We start from the raw sequence: 14,271 nt of genomic DNA, 5'->3' as shown, positions 1-14,271 counted from the left end.
GGAGAATCACTTAAACCCAGGAAGAGGAGGTTGCAGTGAGCCGAGATTGCAGCACTGCACTCCAACCTGGGCAACAGAGCGAGACTAGGTCTCAAAAAAAAAAAAAAAAAAAAAAAAAATTAGAGATGGGGTCTTGCTCTGTCATGCAGTGGTACTATCATAGCTCACTGCCTCTCACCTCATCCTCCTGAGTAGCTGGGACTACAGGCACATGCCACCGCAACAGGCTAATTTTTCTCAGGCTGGTCTTGAACTCCTGGCCTCAAGTGATCCTCCTACATTGGTCTCCTAAACACTGAGATTACAGTGTGAGCCACCACGCTCTGCCTAAAATGAGAAATTTAATCATGCCTATTGGGTAGAGTAGCTGGAAAATTTAAATGAGGTAATCTATATAGAGCAGTTAAAGGAGTGCAGAGAATGAAATAAGTGTGCAATAATGGTTAGTTATTATTAGCTGTGAACATGCTGACCTGAACAATGCTGGTCTTGCAAACATCAACTTTTATTGACCTGCATTTGTACAACACATTATTAATGAGCATCATTGATGGGCATTTTAAACATGGTCTACAAGGTCCAGCATGGTCTGGCAGTCACCAGCATCTCCAGCCACATCCCCTCTATAGCCCAGATTATATCACGCCTTATCCTATATCTCTCTCCACCCCACCTGACCCCTTGGCTTTTTTTTGTAGAAAGTCACGGCAGCCTTTCTACGTGTCCATGGATACACTGAGCTCCTTCCTAGAGCACACACACTGTACATCCTCTTTCCTCTACCTATACCCCAGGCTCCACTCTTTTGCTTTATAAACTCATCTTCAATTTTCTGCTTACTCATCCTTCCCTCAAACTCACAGCTAGGTCCCTGACACCACCACTCCAGCTCTTGTTAAGTGGTAATTTTACATTTTTATATGATTTGTGTATCAATGTCTGTTTTATCTACTATACTAAAAGTTCCACAAGGGCAAGGTCCTTGATTTGGGTTTTTTTTCACTATTTGCTCTCAGGTCTACTATAGTACTTGACATATGGTAGGTTCTCATTGGTTTTATAAATGAATAAACATATCCCAACAACAAGGCTATTGCTCCCAAGAATTGAGTATTTATCTCTTTCATTTTATTTCACAATCACTATTCTCCTCATCTCTGGCCTTATTCAATCTTACAGTGAAAAACATAGATATTCTATTAGGTAAAAGTAGCTTGGGGTAAAATAAAATGCGAATTTAATTGATAGAGAAAGGGAGAAGGAGAAAAAGTCAAGATACTTAAACATAGAAATGGGGTGGTGACAGCAGTGTTATGAATGTAAAAGTGTCTAAAGACATATGCAGAAAGGATTATTCTAAGAGTATTGCTTGCTTTTGCATGGTTGAGAATAATGGTATTTCTGTGGATGGATGTGTTCATCACACTGTAATGCATGTAAAAACAACATGTAAAAAACATCAATAACAGACATCTCAAAGAGTGCCACTTGGGAAAAAAGAAAAAATAAAAAGATATGGGGTAGTGAGTCAACATTAGCAAGGGGTAGTATAAACAGTGGTTAAACCCATGTCTTGAGCCAGGCAAAAGAGCAAAAGACAGAGAGAGGACCTCAATGAAGAAGGAAGAGACAAAAAATAATGGCCTGGGGAGAGCTTAGACCCGTGCGGCTGGCAGAACCCAGACCAGAGGGGTGAGAGCCGTGCTGCTGGTGGTGAGGGTGCTCCAGCCAGCAGAACAGTGGGAAGGGAAAAGCAGTGGGCCCATTTAGAGGTTGAAAGAGGCAGGGACTGAGAAGCTCCAGGGTTTGAGGACCACTCCCCCACACATAGAGCAGTTAGTAAGCCAACTGCGGACCACGTGTCCCACGCCCCAGAGCGATGGCCCTTGGCCCTTGTCTTTTCTTTTCTTTTTTTTTTTTTTTGAGACAGAGTTTCTCTCTTGTTGCCCAGGCTGGACTGCAATAGCGAAGTCTCAGGTCACGGCAACCTCTGCCTCAAGCGATTCTCCTGCCTCAGCCTCCCGAGTAGCTGGCGTTACAGGCATGCGCCACCACGCCCGGCAAATTTTGTATTTTTAGTATAGACAGGGTTTCTCCATGTTGGTCAGACTGGTTTCGAACTCTTGACCTCAGGTGATCTGCCCACTTCGGCCTCCCCAAGTGCTGGGATTACAGGCATGAGCCACCTCGCCTGCTGGCCCTTGTCCCTTTAGGTCTCTTCTGCTTTATCATACATGAACCAAAATAGGATGCTACTCAGGTGTGGAGGTGCCAACCAGCCACTACTTGTGGTAAAGAGTCTTTCATCGTATTTAGTCATTTCTACAGTAAAACGTATTTTCCAAAGACTACAGAACACCAGTCATGATGGGTTTTGTTTCTTTGTTTCTTAGAATCAAAGAGGGGTTTCATTTGTCCACAGGAAAGATGATTTGCTATTTTTGTATTTTCAAGTTTTAACACATGTTTTTTCCCTTAGCTCTTATAACCTTAATATTTTTATATTTCGTGTTGATTTTTTATTCTCCATTAAAAATGTCAGTCCAAGGGAGTCCTTTGTTTCTTCCATTTAAGGATTAGAAGATTGCCTGGCACAGAGTACACACCTGATGAACCCGTGCTGAATACTTAAGTGAGTAAAAACGCGGCATAAATAACAGCTCAGGGCTCTAGGCGGTCGCGTGACTGAGAGCCTAGGCGCCAAGGGGAGGAGAGGGTAATCGCCAAGGCTTCCCAGGGGAGAAACCGAGGGGTTAAGGTAACCAGATCGAAGAGGGCCAAGGCCCAGCAGGGTGCCTGAAGAAGCCGATTCTCCTGCCCAGGATGCCTGAGGTTCGAAGGATGCTTCATGCAGGGTGGCCTTGTCTCTCACCCGGCGTGCAGGATCCAGACCTAGGCAGGCCGAGGACACCGGTGACCAACGGCCGGGCCGGTCCAGCCCGGGTCCTGCCCTCGTCCCGAAGTTTCCTGGGATTGGCTGCAGGCCCCGCGGCCCCTCCCAGCCCCGCCCCGCCCCATCCCGTCCCGCCCGGAGTCTTCCCTACGCCCAAAGCGCAGGTATGTTACTAGTCTTGAGCGGGAGGAAATTACCCAGCCCGGAGCACCTGGCCTGTTGGACTAGTGGGTTCCTGGTGCCTGAATCCGGCAGTCCGCCCTGCGGTGCCCAGCCCCGCCCCGCCCCGCCCCAGCCCGGGATCTTCCCGGTCCTCGTGCGTCCCCGCTCCCGTCAGTTCCCGCCGCGCGCCTTCTTCTTGGTCTTCTGGCCGGGCGGGGATCGTCGGCCAGTTTGTCCCGAGGAGTTGCGCTGTGAGTGCGTCTCTGCCCTTTGGACTCTGGCTGGGAGTGCTCCCAGGCAGGGGCTAGGCTCTCCCAGTGTCCCCTCGAGCTTTGCCCGCCCCAAGCTCCTCTGCTCCCCGCGGCCAGAACGGAGGGGTAGAGCAGCCCTCGGCGGCCCAGGGGGCGGAAGGCCGTGCCAGTCCCAGGGCCGCGGGACGCACAGGCGCTGCGTCCTGCGGAGCAGCTGGGAGGATCCCGGGGCAGGTCCCGGCGCGGTAACAAGTTTGCGCTTTGCCTCCCCAGGGCAGACGCGCCGCTACTTTGTAGCGAGTTTTGGGCGGGTAGCGCGCGCGGCGGCAGGAACCCAACCCCGGCAGACCCTGGGCTCCAAGAATTCGTCTTCTACGTCTGCGGAGGTGCGGCAGCCTCAGTTCTAAGCGCAGGTATGTACCCAGCCTTGAGCGGAGGAAATTACCCAGCCCCGAGCACCTGGCCAGTGGGACCGGAGGGTTCCTGGTGTCTGAATCCGGCTCGCTTAACAGGAAGGCAATAGAGGCTGTGTTCCAAACCTTTACCTCACGGTGGTCTACTGCCTACCGACCATCCTGGTGTCTTTCCCTGTATGGCTGGCATGGTTCCTGTCTTTAGGTCTTGTAAGTATAATGCTTTATTTTTTCTTGAGCCTCTCCTATGTCTGCCCTTTGTGAGCACACTAGCTAAAGAAGTCCATTTGGTCCCATGTCTCATCCATAGCATAATTGCTTGGCCCTCTTTGGTAGCCATGTCTTTTTTAGGTTGTGGGGCATTTGCCCGACAATAAACATGAGTAAGAGATAAGGGTAGGGTCGCAAGCTGGGTGGAGGAGAGACAAGGAGTCCATTTTTGTCTGCCCATTTAGCAGTTTTCTGAGTCCTACCATTCCATAAAGATACTCTATCAGTTTCCTAAGTGTTGCGCAATGAATAATAACAATTTATATAGGAAAATAAATAGCTGTAATCGGATAGCAATTATATGCCCATTGGTGATGGGAGTATCTGCTGGGGTCGAGAATCTGTGGGGAGTAGGGCGCAGTGGCTCACTCCCGTAATCTCAGCACTTTGGGAGGCCGAGGCGGGCGGATCGCTTGAGGTCAGGAATTCGAGAACCGTCTGGCCAACATGGTGAAACCCCATCTCTACTAAAAATACAAAAATTAGCCAGGCGTGGTGGTGCATGCCTGTAATTTCAGCTACTCGGGAGGCTGAGGCAGGAGAATAGATTGAACACGGGAAGCAGAGGTTGCAGTGAGCGGAGATGGCACCACTGCACTCCAGCCTGAGCAACAGTAAGAACAGATTCCATCTCAATTAATAATAGTAAGAATAATAATTCCATCTCAAATAATCATCATCATCATCTATGGGGCTTTCAAACTGCCAAGGACATGGCAGAGTCCCAGGGTATATCTAGTCAGTGTAAGTAGTGTATGTTTTCTCTTTCGCCAGTGTACAAGCTCACTATGTCATAGCCAGTTATTATCTTTCTGAAAAGTTTGTTTATAAGAGCTGTCACAGAACAGAGTAAGTCTGTTTTTTGTTTGTTTGTTTGTTTAAGACAAAGCCTTGCTCTGTTGCCCAGGCTGCAGGGCAGTGGTACTATCTCAGCTCACTGCAACCTCCACCTCCTGAGTTCAGGTGATCCCCCGAGTAGCTGGGAAGACAAGCACGAACCACCATGCTGGCTAATTTTTGTATTTTTTAGTAGAGATGGGGTTTCACCATGTTGGCCAGGCTGGTCTCAAACTCCCGACCTCAGGTGATCTGCCGGCCTTGGCCCCCCAAAGTGTTGGGATTACAGGTGTGAGCCACCACGCCTGGCCCAGCGTAAGTGTGGATGACTCAAGGGAGTGTCTTAAGAGGTCTTCTTGGGGGTTAGAAGCCAACTCTGTGGCTGTAATCATGTGTATGTGGAGTGGGGTTCTCCACCAGGGAGAGGTACAGGTTTAGAGCATTACAGAGTTGCAGGATGAGGAAGGGTTGGTCTGTCAAGTAGAAAGGCACTCTTTTATGGAATTGTAAGAGTTGACACAGAATGGGAAACAAAGGTAAATAAGAGAACCTATTGTAAGGTTAATGGCTTTGTCAATTAGGGTGGCAACTGAGGTCACTACGTGGACATAGGAGCATGCCTGATGCCACGGGATCCAACTGATGTGAAAAATATGCTATGAGGCCAGGCGTGGTGGTTCACACCTGTAATACTAGCACTTTGGGATGCCAAAGTGCTAGAACTTAGAAGTCTGAGACCACCCTGAACTTAGAAGTTTGAGACCACCCTGGGCCACATGGCCAGACCTTGTCTCTATTAAAAATAATTAAAAAAAAAAAAAAAAAAAAAGCCAGGTATGGTAGTGCATGCCTGTAGTCCCAGCTACAGGGGAGGCTGAGGTGGGAGGATCCCTTGAGCCCAGGCGTTCAAGGCTGCAGGGAGCCATGCTTGCACCACTGCATTCCAGCTTGGGCAACAGAGTGCGACCCTGTCTCCGAGGGAAAAGAAAAAAATATATATATGCTATGGAACTTACCTGAGAGGAAGAAAGTTGTCCTAGAATACCCAGAGCTATCTCATTGTTTTCACAGCAATAAACATGGAAAAGCTTGTCAAAACTGAGTAAATAAAAACAGGTGTGTGGGGTGGATAATGCTAATTTCAGTATCTCAGTGAAGGTTTCTGTGGTTGTGCCTGGGAGAGCACGTAGAGGTTAGGCAAAGGCAGCACAACTGGGAATCCATTGGTAGCAATAGCCAGCTGGTAAGTGTGCACACCTGCCTTTGAGATCAGGATGAACGCAAGTGATGCAAGGCATTTGTGGCTGAGTTTGAGTAACCTGAGACATTCCATGGCCTAAGTAGGTAACAGTTCAAATGTCCATACCCATTGAAATCTGGTTCTGGGAGGCGTGACCAGAGTCAGCCAGTCTTCAGATGTTCTCAGGTGAAAGCAGTCTTTACACTATTTCGCTGGACCATTACTGCCTACAGTGTCAAATACCAACACTTGGTTTTAATGCACTGTCAAAGCTAGGGTTAAGTTTAAATGCATCATATGTGATATGTAAAAATATCACAAAGGTGCTTAAACTGTAAGGAAATTGTTCAGCTGTGACTCCAGACAGGAGTCCAGCTCCTCCAAAGAGGAGCTTCACATTCTCTTCTCTGGGTTTTATGGAGACTTACTTTACCCTTCTGCTTAAAGCACTGTGTTAACCTTAAAAGTGGCACAAGAAAGGGTGATTTAAGATTTTTTTTTTTTTTTTTTTTTTTTTACAGGGTTTGCTACTACTCCCTGCAGTGCTCCCTGGTCCACAGCTCATGCATCTCAGTTTCTTTTTTGAGATGGAGTTTCCATCTTTTTGCCCAGGCTGCAGTGCAATGCCTAATCTCGGCTCACTACATCTCCCAGGTTCACGCAATTCTCCTGCCTTAGCTTCCTGAGTAGCTGGGATTGCATGTGCCACCACAGCTGGCTAATTTTGTATTTTTAGTAGAGATGGAATTTCTCCATGTTGGTCAGGCTGGTCTCGAACTCCCGACCTCAGGTGATCCGCCCACCTTGGCCTCCCAAATTGCTGGGATTACAGGCGTGAGCCACTGTGCCCGGCTGCATCTCAGTTTCTTGAAGTCTGCAATCCCCATTAGAAGCAGCTGTTTTGCTAAGTGAGCCCATGAGTGTCAATTGCCTTTCTATTAAGATAGCCAGATTCGGGCCTTGGTGACAGACGCATCAAGGAACCCTCCAGTCCCACTGGTCATATGCTTGTGGCCTGGGTCATTTCATTCCACTCAAGGCCAGGGATGTGTGTTAACCTCCATGGGAAAGAAGAGACAGGGCAGGGTGAACAGCTTAGGATTGGTTAGTTTGAATCATTTCAATGGATTTCAAACTGTAGAGGTTGTCCCCTAGTTGCATAGCACGTGGCCCTGGGATGATTAAGACAGACAGATAATTGCTTACATGTGTGTAAGGGCCCGATAGAGGAGGTATGGCTCTGAATTAGTTTGTATATCAAAGACATGCTCCTGGTTGGCCCCTTGTTATCTCTGAGAATTGGCTAGCCCCCAAGAAAGGTAGTCTCTCCTCAGCTGGAAAGGTGTTTTGTTTGTTTTGAGTTTTGTTTTTTAGACAGAGTCTCACTCTGTCACCCAGGCTGGAGTGCAGTGGCGCGATCTTGGGTCACTGGAATCTCCGCCTCCCGAGTTCAAGCAATTTTCCTCCCTCAGTCTCCCAAGTAGCTAGGACCACAGGCGCACACCACCATGACCAGCTAATTTTTGTATTTTTAGTAGAGGTGAGGTTCCTCCATGTTGGCCAGGCTGTTCTTGAACTCCTGGCCTCAAGTGATCCATCCGGCTCAGCCTCCCAAAGTGCTCGGATTACAGGTGTGTCCCACCGTGCCCAGCCCTCAGCTGGAAAGGTTTTCTAAACGTCAGAACATAATTAGTATACAGAAAATTTTAAGATATTTACATATACGTGAATAGGATGATCAAAAGAGCCAAAAGACAGTTGGCTCTTGGCATCCATAGCATTTCTGATCAAATTATTTCCCAGTGCAGTACTCGTAAATCTCACCAAGACTCTGGAGTATGGTAAGCATACTGCAAAGAGTCTTCCGAGACCCACATTGCCTTTTATGGTACTCTAAACGGACTTTATAGATTTGTCTCCAGCCTTAGACTGTTCTCACTGCATGTTTAATGGATGGACTGTGCTATCCAACTAGATGTGCTAAGGCCATAACAGTGGAAAAGAAACTAACAACTGAGATTATTTCTTGTTTTGGCATTCCTTTATGAATTGAATCAGATAAAGGAACTCACTTTACAGCAGAATTAAATCATTTTCTTGCAAAAAACTCTTGGATATTCATTAAAATTTTATACCCCCTACTATCCTCAATCCTCAAGGCAAGTAGAACGTAAAAATCTAAACATAAAATGAACTCTAGGAAAAAGTCTGTCAATAAACTGGACTCAGACAGCCAGAAGCATTATCCTTGGTCCTTATAAAGATCTGGAATACTGGCCAGGTACAGTGGCTGTAATTCCAACACTTTGGGAGGCTGAGACAGGATGATCAGTTGAGGCCAGGGGTTCAAGACCAGCCTGGGCAACAAAGTGAGACCCCATCTCTACAAAAAATAAGAAACAAACAAAAAAGGTCGAATACTCCAAATAGGAGGACTGACTGCTTTTGAAATAGTTTTTGGCTACTCTGTGCCTACTGGCATCTCTAAAACTTTCATAGATCGAATGAGCATTGTGGGGACTTCAGTGAACAATTCAAAACTATGATTAATTATATACAATAATTAGTATACTTGGAGCATATTTTCAACAGGTAAAAATCTGTGACTTTCTCTAACAGACCCTGCCATCTTTTCAACCAGGTGATCAAGTATATCTCAACGTTTTTAGAAGAAAAGATGTATTGTAACCTCCCTGGAAAAAGAAGAGACCTTATGAAGTAGTGCTACCCACCTACACAGCCATCAAAATAAAATTCCTGAATTTGTACAAGCCACAGCAAGCTAGATCAAGATCATCCCATGACAACTGTAAGGTCATGCCTATGGGTTACCTCAAATTGAGGAATTTCAGCACCTACTCACAGGCTCCATGAGCAGATGAAGTAGACAGCTTTACTCAGTATCTCAGACCAAGAACTTTGTCTCCATCTCCAACTAGCTGAAACATCTTCCCTCCCTAACCTGGAAAATTCTCTGTCTTAGAAATTTAAACAAAACTCTCCCCTTTCATTGAATCTCCGTTGTCTGGAGTTTGCTTGTCTTAACCTAGCCTGTTTTCCCTCTGTTCCTCCACTATGGTCTCCCTTTCAAACTATGCCCTGCTTCAATTAACCCTTACTGCTTTTTTGACAATTCTAGTACAAGCTCAACACCTGCTTGCACCAGTTTTCAAAACACTATCTATCTTGACTAATCAGTCTAATTGCTGGCTATGTGAGCATCTAGATAATGCAGAACAACCCGAACTAGTTTTTGTTCCTGCCAGTGCAAGCACCTGGTGGACCCATTCTGGACAATGGATGTATGAAAAGGTGTGGTATCCACAAGCAGAAGTACAGAATCACTCTACTTCCTCCTATGGTAAAGTGACTCAGCACTGGGAAGCCTCCATGGAAGCTCAAGGTCTATCCATCGCTCAAGTAAGGTTATTGGAGGGAAACTTTTCTCTTTGTGTAGAAAATAAAAATGGCACTGGACCCTTCCTAGGTAATATACCTAAACAATACTGTAATCAAATACTATGGTTTGATTTTACAGATGGCACTTTCATGCCCTCTATAGATGTTACAGAAGAATCCAGGAATGATTATGATGATACAAGTGTTTGCCTAGGCACTAGACAATGTTCCTGGTTTGCAGGTTGCACTAACCAGACCTGGAACAGCTCAGCTGTTCCCTTGATTGGTCTACCCAATACCCAAGACTACAAATGGGTAGATCGAAATTCTGGATTGACCTGGTCAGGTAATGGCACCTGTCTTTATAGCTGCCAAAACCAAACCAAAGGCCTTCTGTACCAGCTATTTCGCAACCTATTTTGCTCTTATGGCCTGACAGAGGCACATGGGAAATGGAGATGTGCAGATGCCAACATAACTAATGACAAAGGTCATGATGGACACCAGACCCCCACCTGGTGGCTCACAGGTTCCAATCTGACCTTGTCTGTGAACAACTCTGGCCTCTTTTTTTTATGCGGCAATGGGGTGTACAAAGGGTTTCCACCTAAATGGTCTGGACGATGTGGACTTGGGTATCTGGTACCTTCCCTCACCAGATACCTCACCTTAAATGCTAGCCAAATTACAAACCTGAGATCCTTCATTCATAAAGTAACACCACATAGATGCACCCAACGAGACACAGACAATCCACCTCCGTATTGCAACCCCAAGGACAATTCAACAATAAGGGCCCTTTTTCCAAGTTTGGGAACTTATGATTTGGAAAAGGCAATTCTAAACATTTCCAAAGCAATGGAACAGGAAATCAGTGCCACTAAGCAGACCTTGGAAGCACACCAATCAAAAGTTAGCAGTTTAGCCTCTGCATCCCAAAAGGATCATGTCTTGGATATACCAACCACTCAACGACAAACGGCTTGTAGAACTGTTGGCAAACAGTGTTGCCTCTATATAAATAATTCGGAAGCAATAATGTCTGATATACAACATCTATATGAAATATCCGAGAACCTGAAGAATGGACCGTTTTTTGATTGGGAAGGCCTATTTGCAAAAGTGGGAGACTGGTTCAGATCATGGGGCTATGTGCTTTTAATTGTTCTTTTCTGCTTATTCATCTTTGTTCTAATCTATGTTCGTGTCTTTCGCAAATCTCGCAGATCCCTTAACTCCCAACCTCTGAACCCAGCCTTATCTCCACAGCAATCAGCACAGCTCCTTGTCAATGAAACTTCATGTCAAGTTTCAAATAGGGCAATGAAGGAACTAACAACCCATCGGTATGACACAAGTCTACTTTGAGAATATCTGAACAAACAGCAGCTGCAGAAAAAAAGCCTTAGCTAAACTTTGATGAGTAAAGCAGGCCTTACTGAGAATTCAGCTGCCAAAACCCTCCTCCGAGTGTTCCTCTTATAAGGGCACTTAGCACTAGGATCTCCCAAGGTATTGTAAATAAGCCTTATCAGAACTTTTCATAGTTTCACTCTGAAGCCTTAAGACACATACCATTAAGCTGATCTGTAAACCCTTACCCCTTGCTGTTCAGAGAGCTACTCTGTATAGTGTTCTTGCATGCATGTATAATAAACGTGTTTTCTATTAATCTGTTAATTTGCAAGCCCCCAAACACTGGAACTCAGTTGGGAGCAGGAAAGTTTCTCCCAACAGCACTTTGTAGACTTCTCGATAGATGAAAGAGTGTGTTTGAATAGATAAGAGAATTTTGTTCCCTTGATTTTGGTTGAAGTCGTAGAAGAATCCAATGTACACATATACAAGACTATGTCAAATTTGTCTCAAAGAATATAAATATTGGTTAGTCATCAGAATCGACTGAAAACTTACTTTAGAGAGAGCGCCACAAATAATTTAGGCTGGTATGATCTGAGCTTTCCTGACTTCCCATGGGCATTTTAGTGGTCTAATGGAATGTTAGTCTGATATGCATTTTAGCCATCTTACGACATGGACTGCAGGTGGAAGTAGGATGTAGGGAGTGTTGAGGTGGCATCTATTATATCAAATGCTTCACTCTGCCCAGTCCTCTGGTGAGTTCCTTACATGCATCTTTCTAGTTAATCCTCACAGTGTTCATATTTTACAGATGAATCAACTCAAAGGGTAGATATCTTGCTAAAGATTATGCCATTACTGAAAAATAGCAAGATGCAGAACAGGGTACGTAGTATGTTTTTTTGTTGTTGTTGTTGTTGTTTTGAGACAGAGTCTGGCCCTTTCGCCCATGCTGGAGTGCAGTGGCTTGATCTCAGGTCACTGCAACCTCTGCCTCCTGGGTTCATGCCATTCTTCTGCCTCAGCCTCCCGAGTAGCTGGGACTACAGGCGCCCGCCACCACACCCAGCTAATTTTTTGTGTTTTTAGTAGAGACGGGTTTCACCGTGTTAGCCAGGATGATCTCAATCTCCTCACCTCATGATCCGCCCACCTCAGCCTCCCAAAGTGCTGGGATTACAGGCATGAGTCACCGTGCCCAGCCTAGTATGTTATTTTTTATTTTTAAAAAGGGGAAATGATATGTATATGTGTATGTATTTGCAAATAAAACAAAGGAAAAGCCATTCACAAATGAAAGCAATTACATGTAAGAGGAATGGACAGTGAGATTCTCACCTTTTTAAGGTTGCATATAAACATTTATGAATATAGCAGATAATTTATTAACAGAATAATCATTTCAAGTTACATTAAGAAAACACAGATGGCCAGGCACAGTGGCTCACGCCTGTAATCCCAGCACTTTGGGAGGCCAAGGTGGGCAGATCATGAGGTCAAGAAATCAAGACCATCCTGGCCAACATGGTGAAACCCCATCTCTACTAAAAATACAAAAATTAGCTGGGCATGGTGGCAGTCACCTGTAGTCCCAGCCACTCAGGAGGCTGAGGCAGGAGGATCGCTTGAATCCAGGAAGTGGAGGTTGCAGTGAGCCGAGATCATGCCACTGTATTCCAGCCTGGCAACAGAGTGAGATTCTGTGGCAAAAAAAAAAAAAAAAAAAAGCACAGACTGGGTGTGGTGGCTCATGCCTATAATTCCAGCACTTTGCAAGGCTGAGGCAGGTGGATCGCTTGAGCCCAGGAATTGGAGATCAGTCTGGGCAACATGGCGAAACCCTGTTTCTACAAAAAATTAGCCAGGTATGGTGGCACGTGCCTACAGTCCCAGCTACCCAGGAGGCTGAGGTGGGAGGATCATGTGAGGCTGGGAGGTCTAGGCTGCTGTGAGCCAAGATTGTGCCACTGCACTCCAGCCTGGGTGATGGGGTGAGCTCCTGTCTCAAAAAGAAAAGAAAACTCATACTCTGGAATAATAGAGCCCTTATAGATGGGTTTATTGTTCATAGTAATGTTGATATCAAAAGAAGGTAGGCTGGGTGCAGTGGCTCATGCCTGTAATGCCAGCACTTTGGGAGGCCAAGGCAGGTGGATCACCTGAGGTCGGGAGTTTGAGACCAGCCTAACCAATGTGGAGAAACCCCATCTCTACTAAAAAAAAAAAAAAAATACAAAATTAGCCAGACGTGGTGGTGCATGCCTGTAATCCCGGCTACTCAGGAGGCTGAGGCAAGAGAATCACTTGAACCCAAGAGGCAGAGATTGCAGTGAGCCGAGATCACACCATTGCACTCCAGCCTAGGCAACAAGAGCGAAACTCTGTCTCAAAACACACACACACACACACACACACACACACACACACACACACACACACACACACACACAAGAGAAGGTAAAAACTTCAGCAATACAGGACACAAGAGAAAGACTGAAAGATATAGGACTTCCTGTGCTTGTTATGCAATATGCATTGAAACTAGAAAAGCCATTAAAAGATAATGCAACTTTCAGCATTGGGTATTTGTGAAACCCCAGGTCTACTAAAAACACAAAAATCAGCTGGGTGTGGTGGTGGGTGCCTGTAATCCCAACTACTCGGGAGGCTGTGGTGAGAGAATTGCTTGAACCTGGGAGGAGGAGGTTGCAGTGAGCTGAGATTGTGCCATTGCACTCCAGCCTGGGCAACAAGAGTGTAACTCCATCTAACAAAAACACACACACTATATGTATATATATATGTGTGTGTGTGTGTGTGTATATATAGAGAGAGAGAGGGGGGGGGAGGGAGTATTAAGTATTTCCAATTTGCTAGTCATTGTTCTAGGTATTGGACATATAGCAGTGAACAAGACAGACATTCTATCAGTAGAAACAAGTCACAAATTTTAAAAATCACACTTTTAAAAGTGCCATAGTGAAAATAAAAACAGTGATATGATTGAGAGTAGAAGGAAGGCTACTTGTACAGGCAGCAGAGCACAGCAATTAAATAAAGGCACTTACAAGCTACTTTCTTGCTGTATATTGAGATTTTTACCCAACTTTACTGGGATTCAGTTTTCTTGCTATAAGATGGAAATGATAATAGAATCTCTCTCATGGGGTTCCTGTGAGAATATTTTGAGTTTTGTATGTAAAGTGTTTCTAACACTTTACATACAGAAATACATTTGGTTTTGTTTTAGGTTTGTTGTTGTTTTTAGGCATGGTCTCACATTGTCACCCAGTCTGGAGTGCAGTGGCAACCCTGGCTCACTCTGACGTCTGCCTCCTGGGCTCAAGCAATCTTCCCACCTCAGCCTCCCAAGTAGCTGGGACTACAGATGTGCACCACCATGCCCAGCTAATTTTTGTATTTTTGTGGGTAGAGACGGGGTTT

General features: G+C 45.5%; 1 protein-coding gene and 1 non-coding gene across 3 annotated transcripts; one reads left to right on the top strand and one right to left on the bottom strand.

Annotated features, from left to right (window-relative positions):
- Positions 1 to 2,974: 2,974 nt before the first annotated feature.
- LOC105499569 (endogenous retrovirus group MER34 member 1, envelope) lies at positions 2,975 to 11,137 on the top strand. 2 transcript variants are annotated; one of them, XM_071093346.1, is made up of 3 exons: positions 2,975 to 3,057; positions 3,580 to 3,719; positions 8,708 to 11,137. In XM_071093346.1, exon 3 carries the CDS (start codon positions 9,142 to 9,144, stop codon positions 10,831 to 10,833), a length of 1,692 nt encoding a protein of 563 aa, XP_070949447.1. In that variant the 5' UTR covers positions 2,975 to 3,057; positions 3,580 to 3,719; positions 8,708 to 9,141; the 3' UTR covers positions 10,834 to 11,137. The 2 variants fall into 2 exon arrangements, with proteins under 2 accessions (XP_070949447.1, XP_070949446.1); XM_071093345.1 differs by lacking the exon at positions 2,975 to 3,057 and adding an exon at positions 3,171 to 3,306.
- On the bottom strand, positions 6,416 to 6,539 carry LOC112424619 (small nucleolar RNA SNORA26). Its single transcript, XR_003015405.1, has one exon. It is a non-coding gene; the product is annotated as a small nucleolar RNA SNORA26 (small nucleolar RNA).
- Positions 11,138 to 14,271: the final 3,134 nt, after the last annotated feature.

Source organism: Macaca nemestrina, chromosome 3 (genome assembly GCF_043159975.1).
Source record: "Macaca nemestrina isolate mMacNem1 chromosome 3, mMacNem.hap1, whole genome shotgun sequence".
In the NCBI taxonomy this organism is placed as follows: Eukaryota; Metazoa; Chordata; class Mammalia; order Primates; family Cercopithecidae; genus Macaca; species Macaca nemestrina.
Note: the sequence above shows the minus strand (reverse complement) of the source record. Positions and strands in the feature narration are given on the sequence as shown.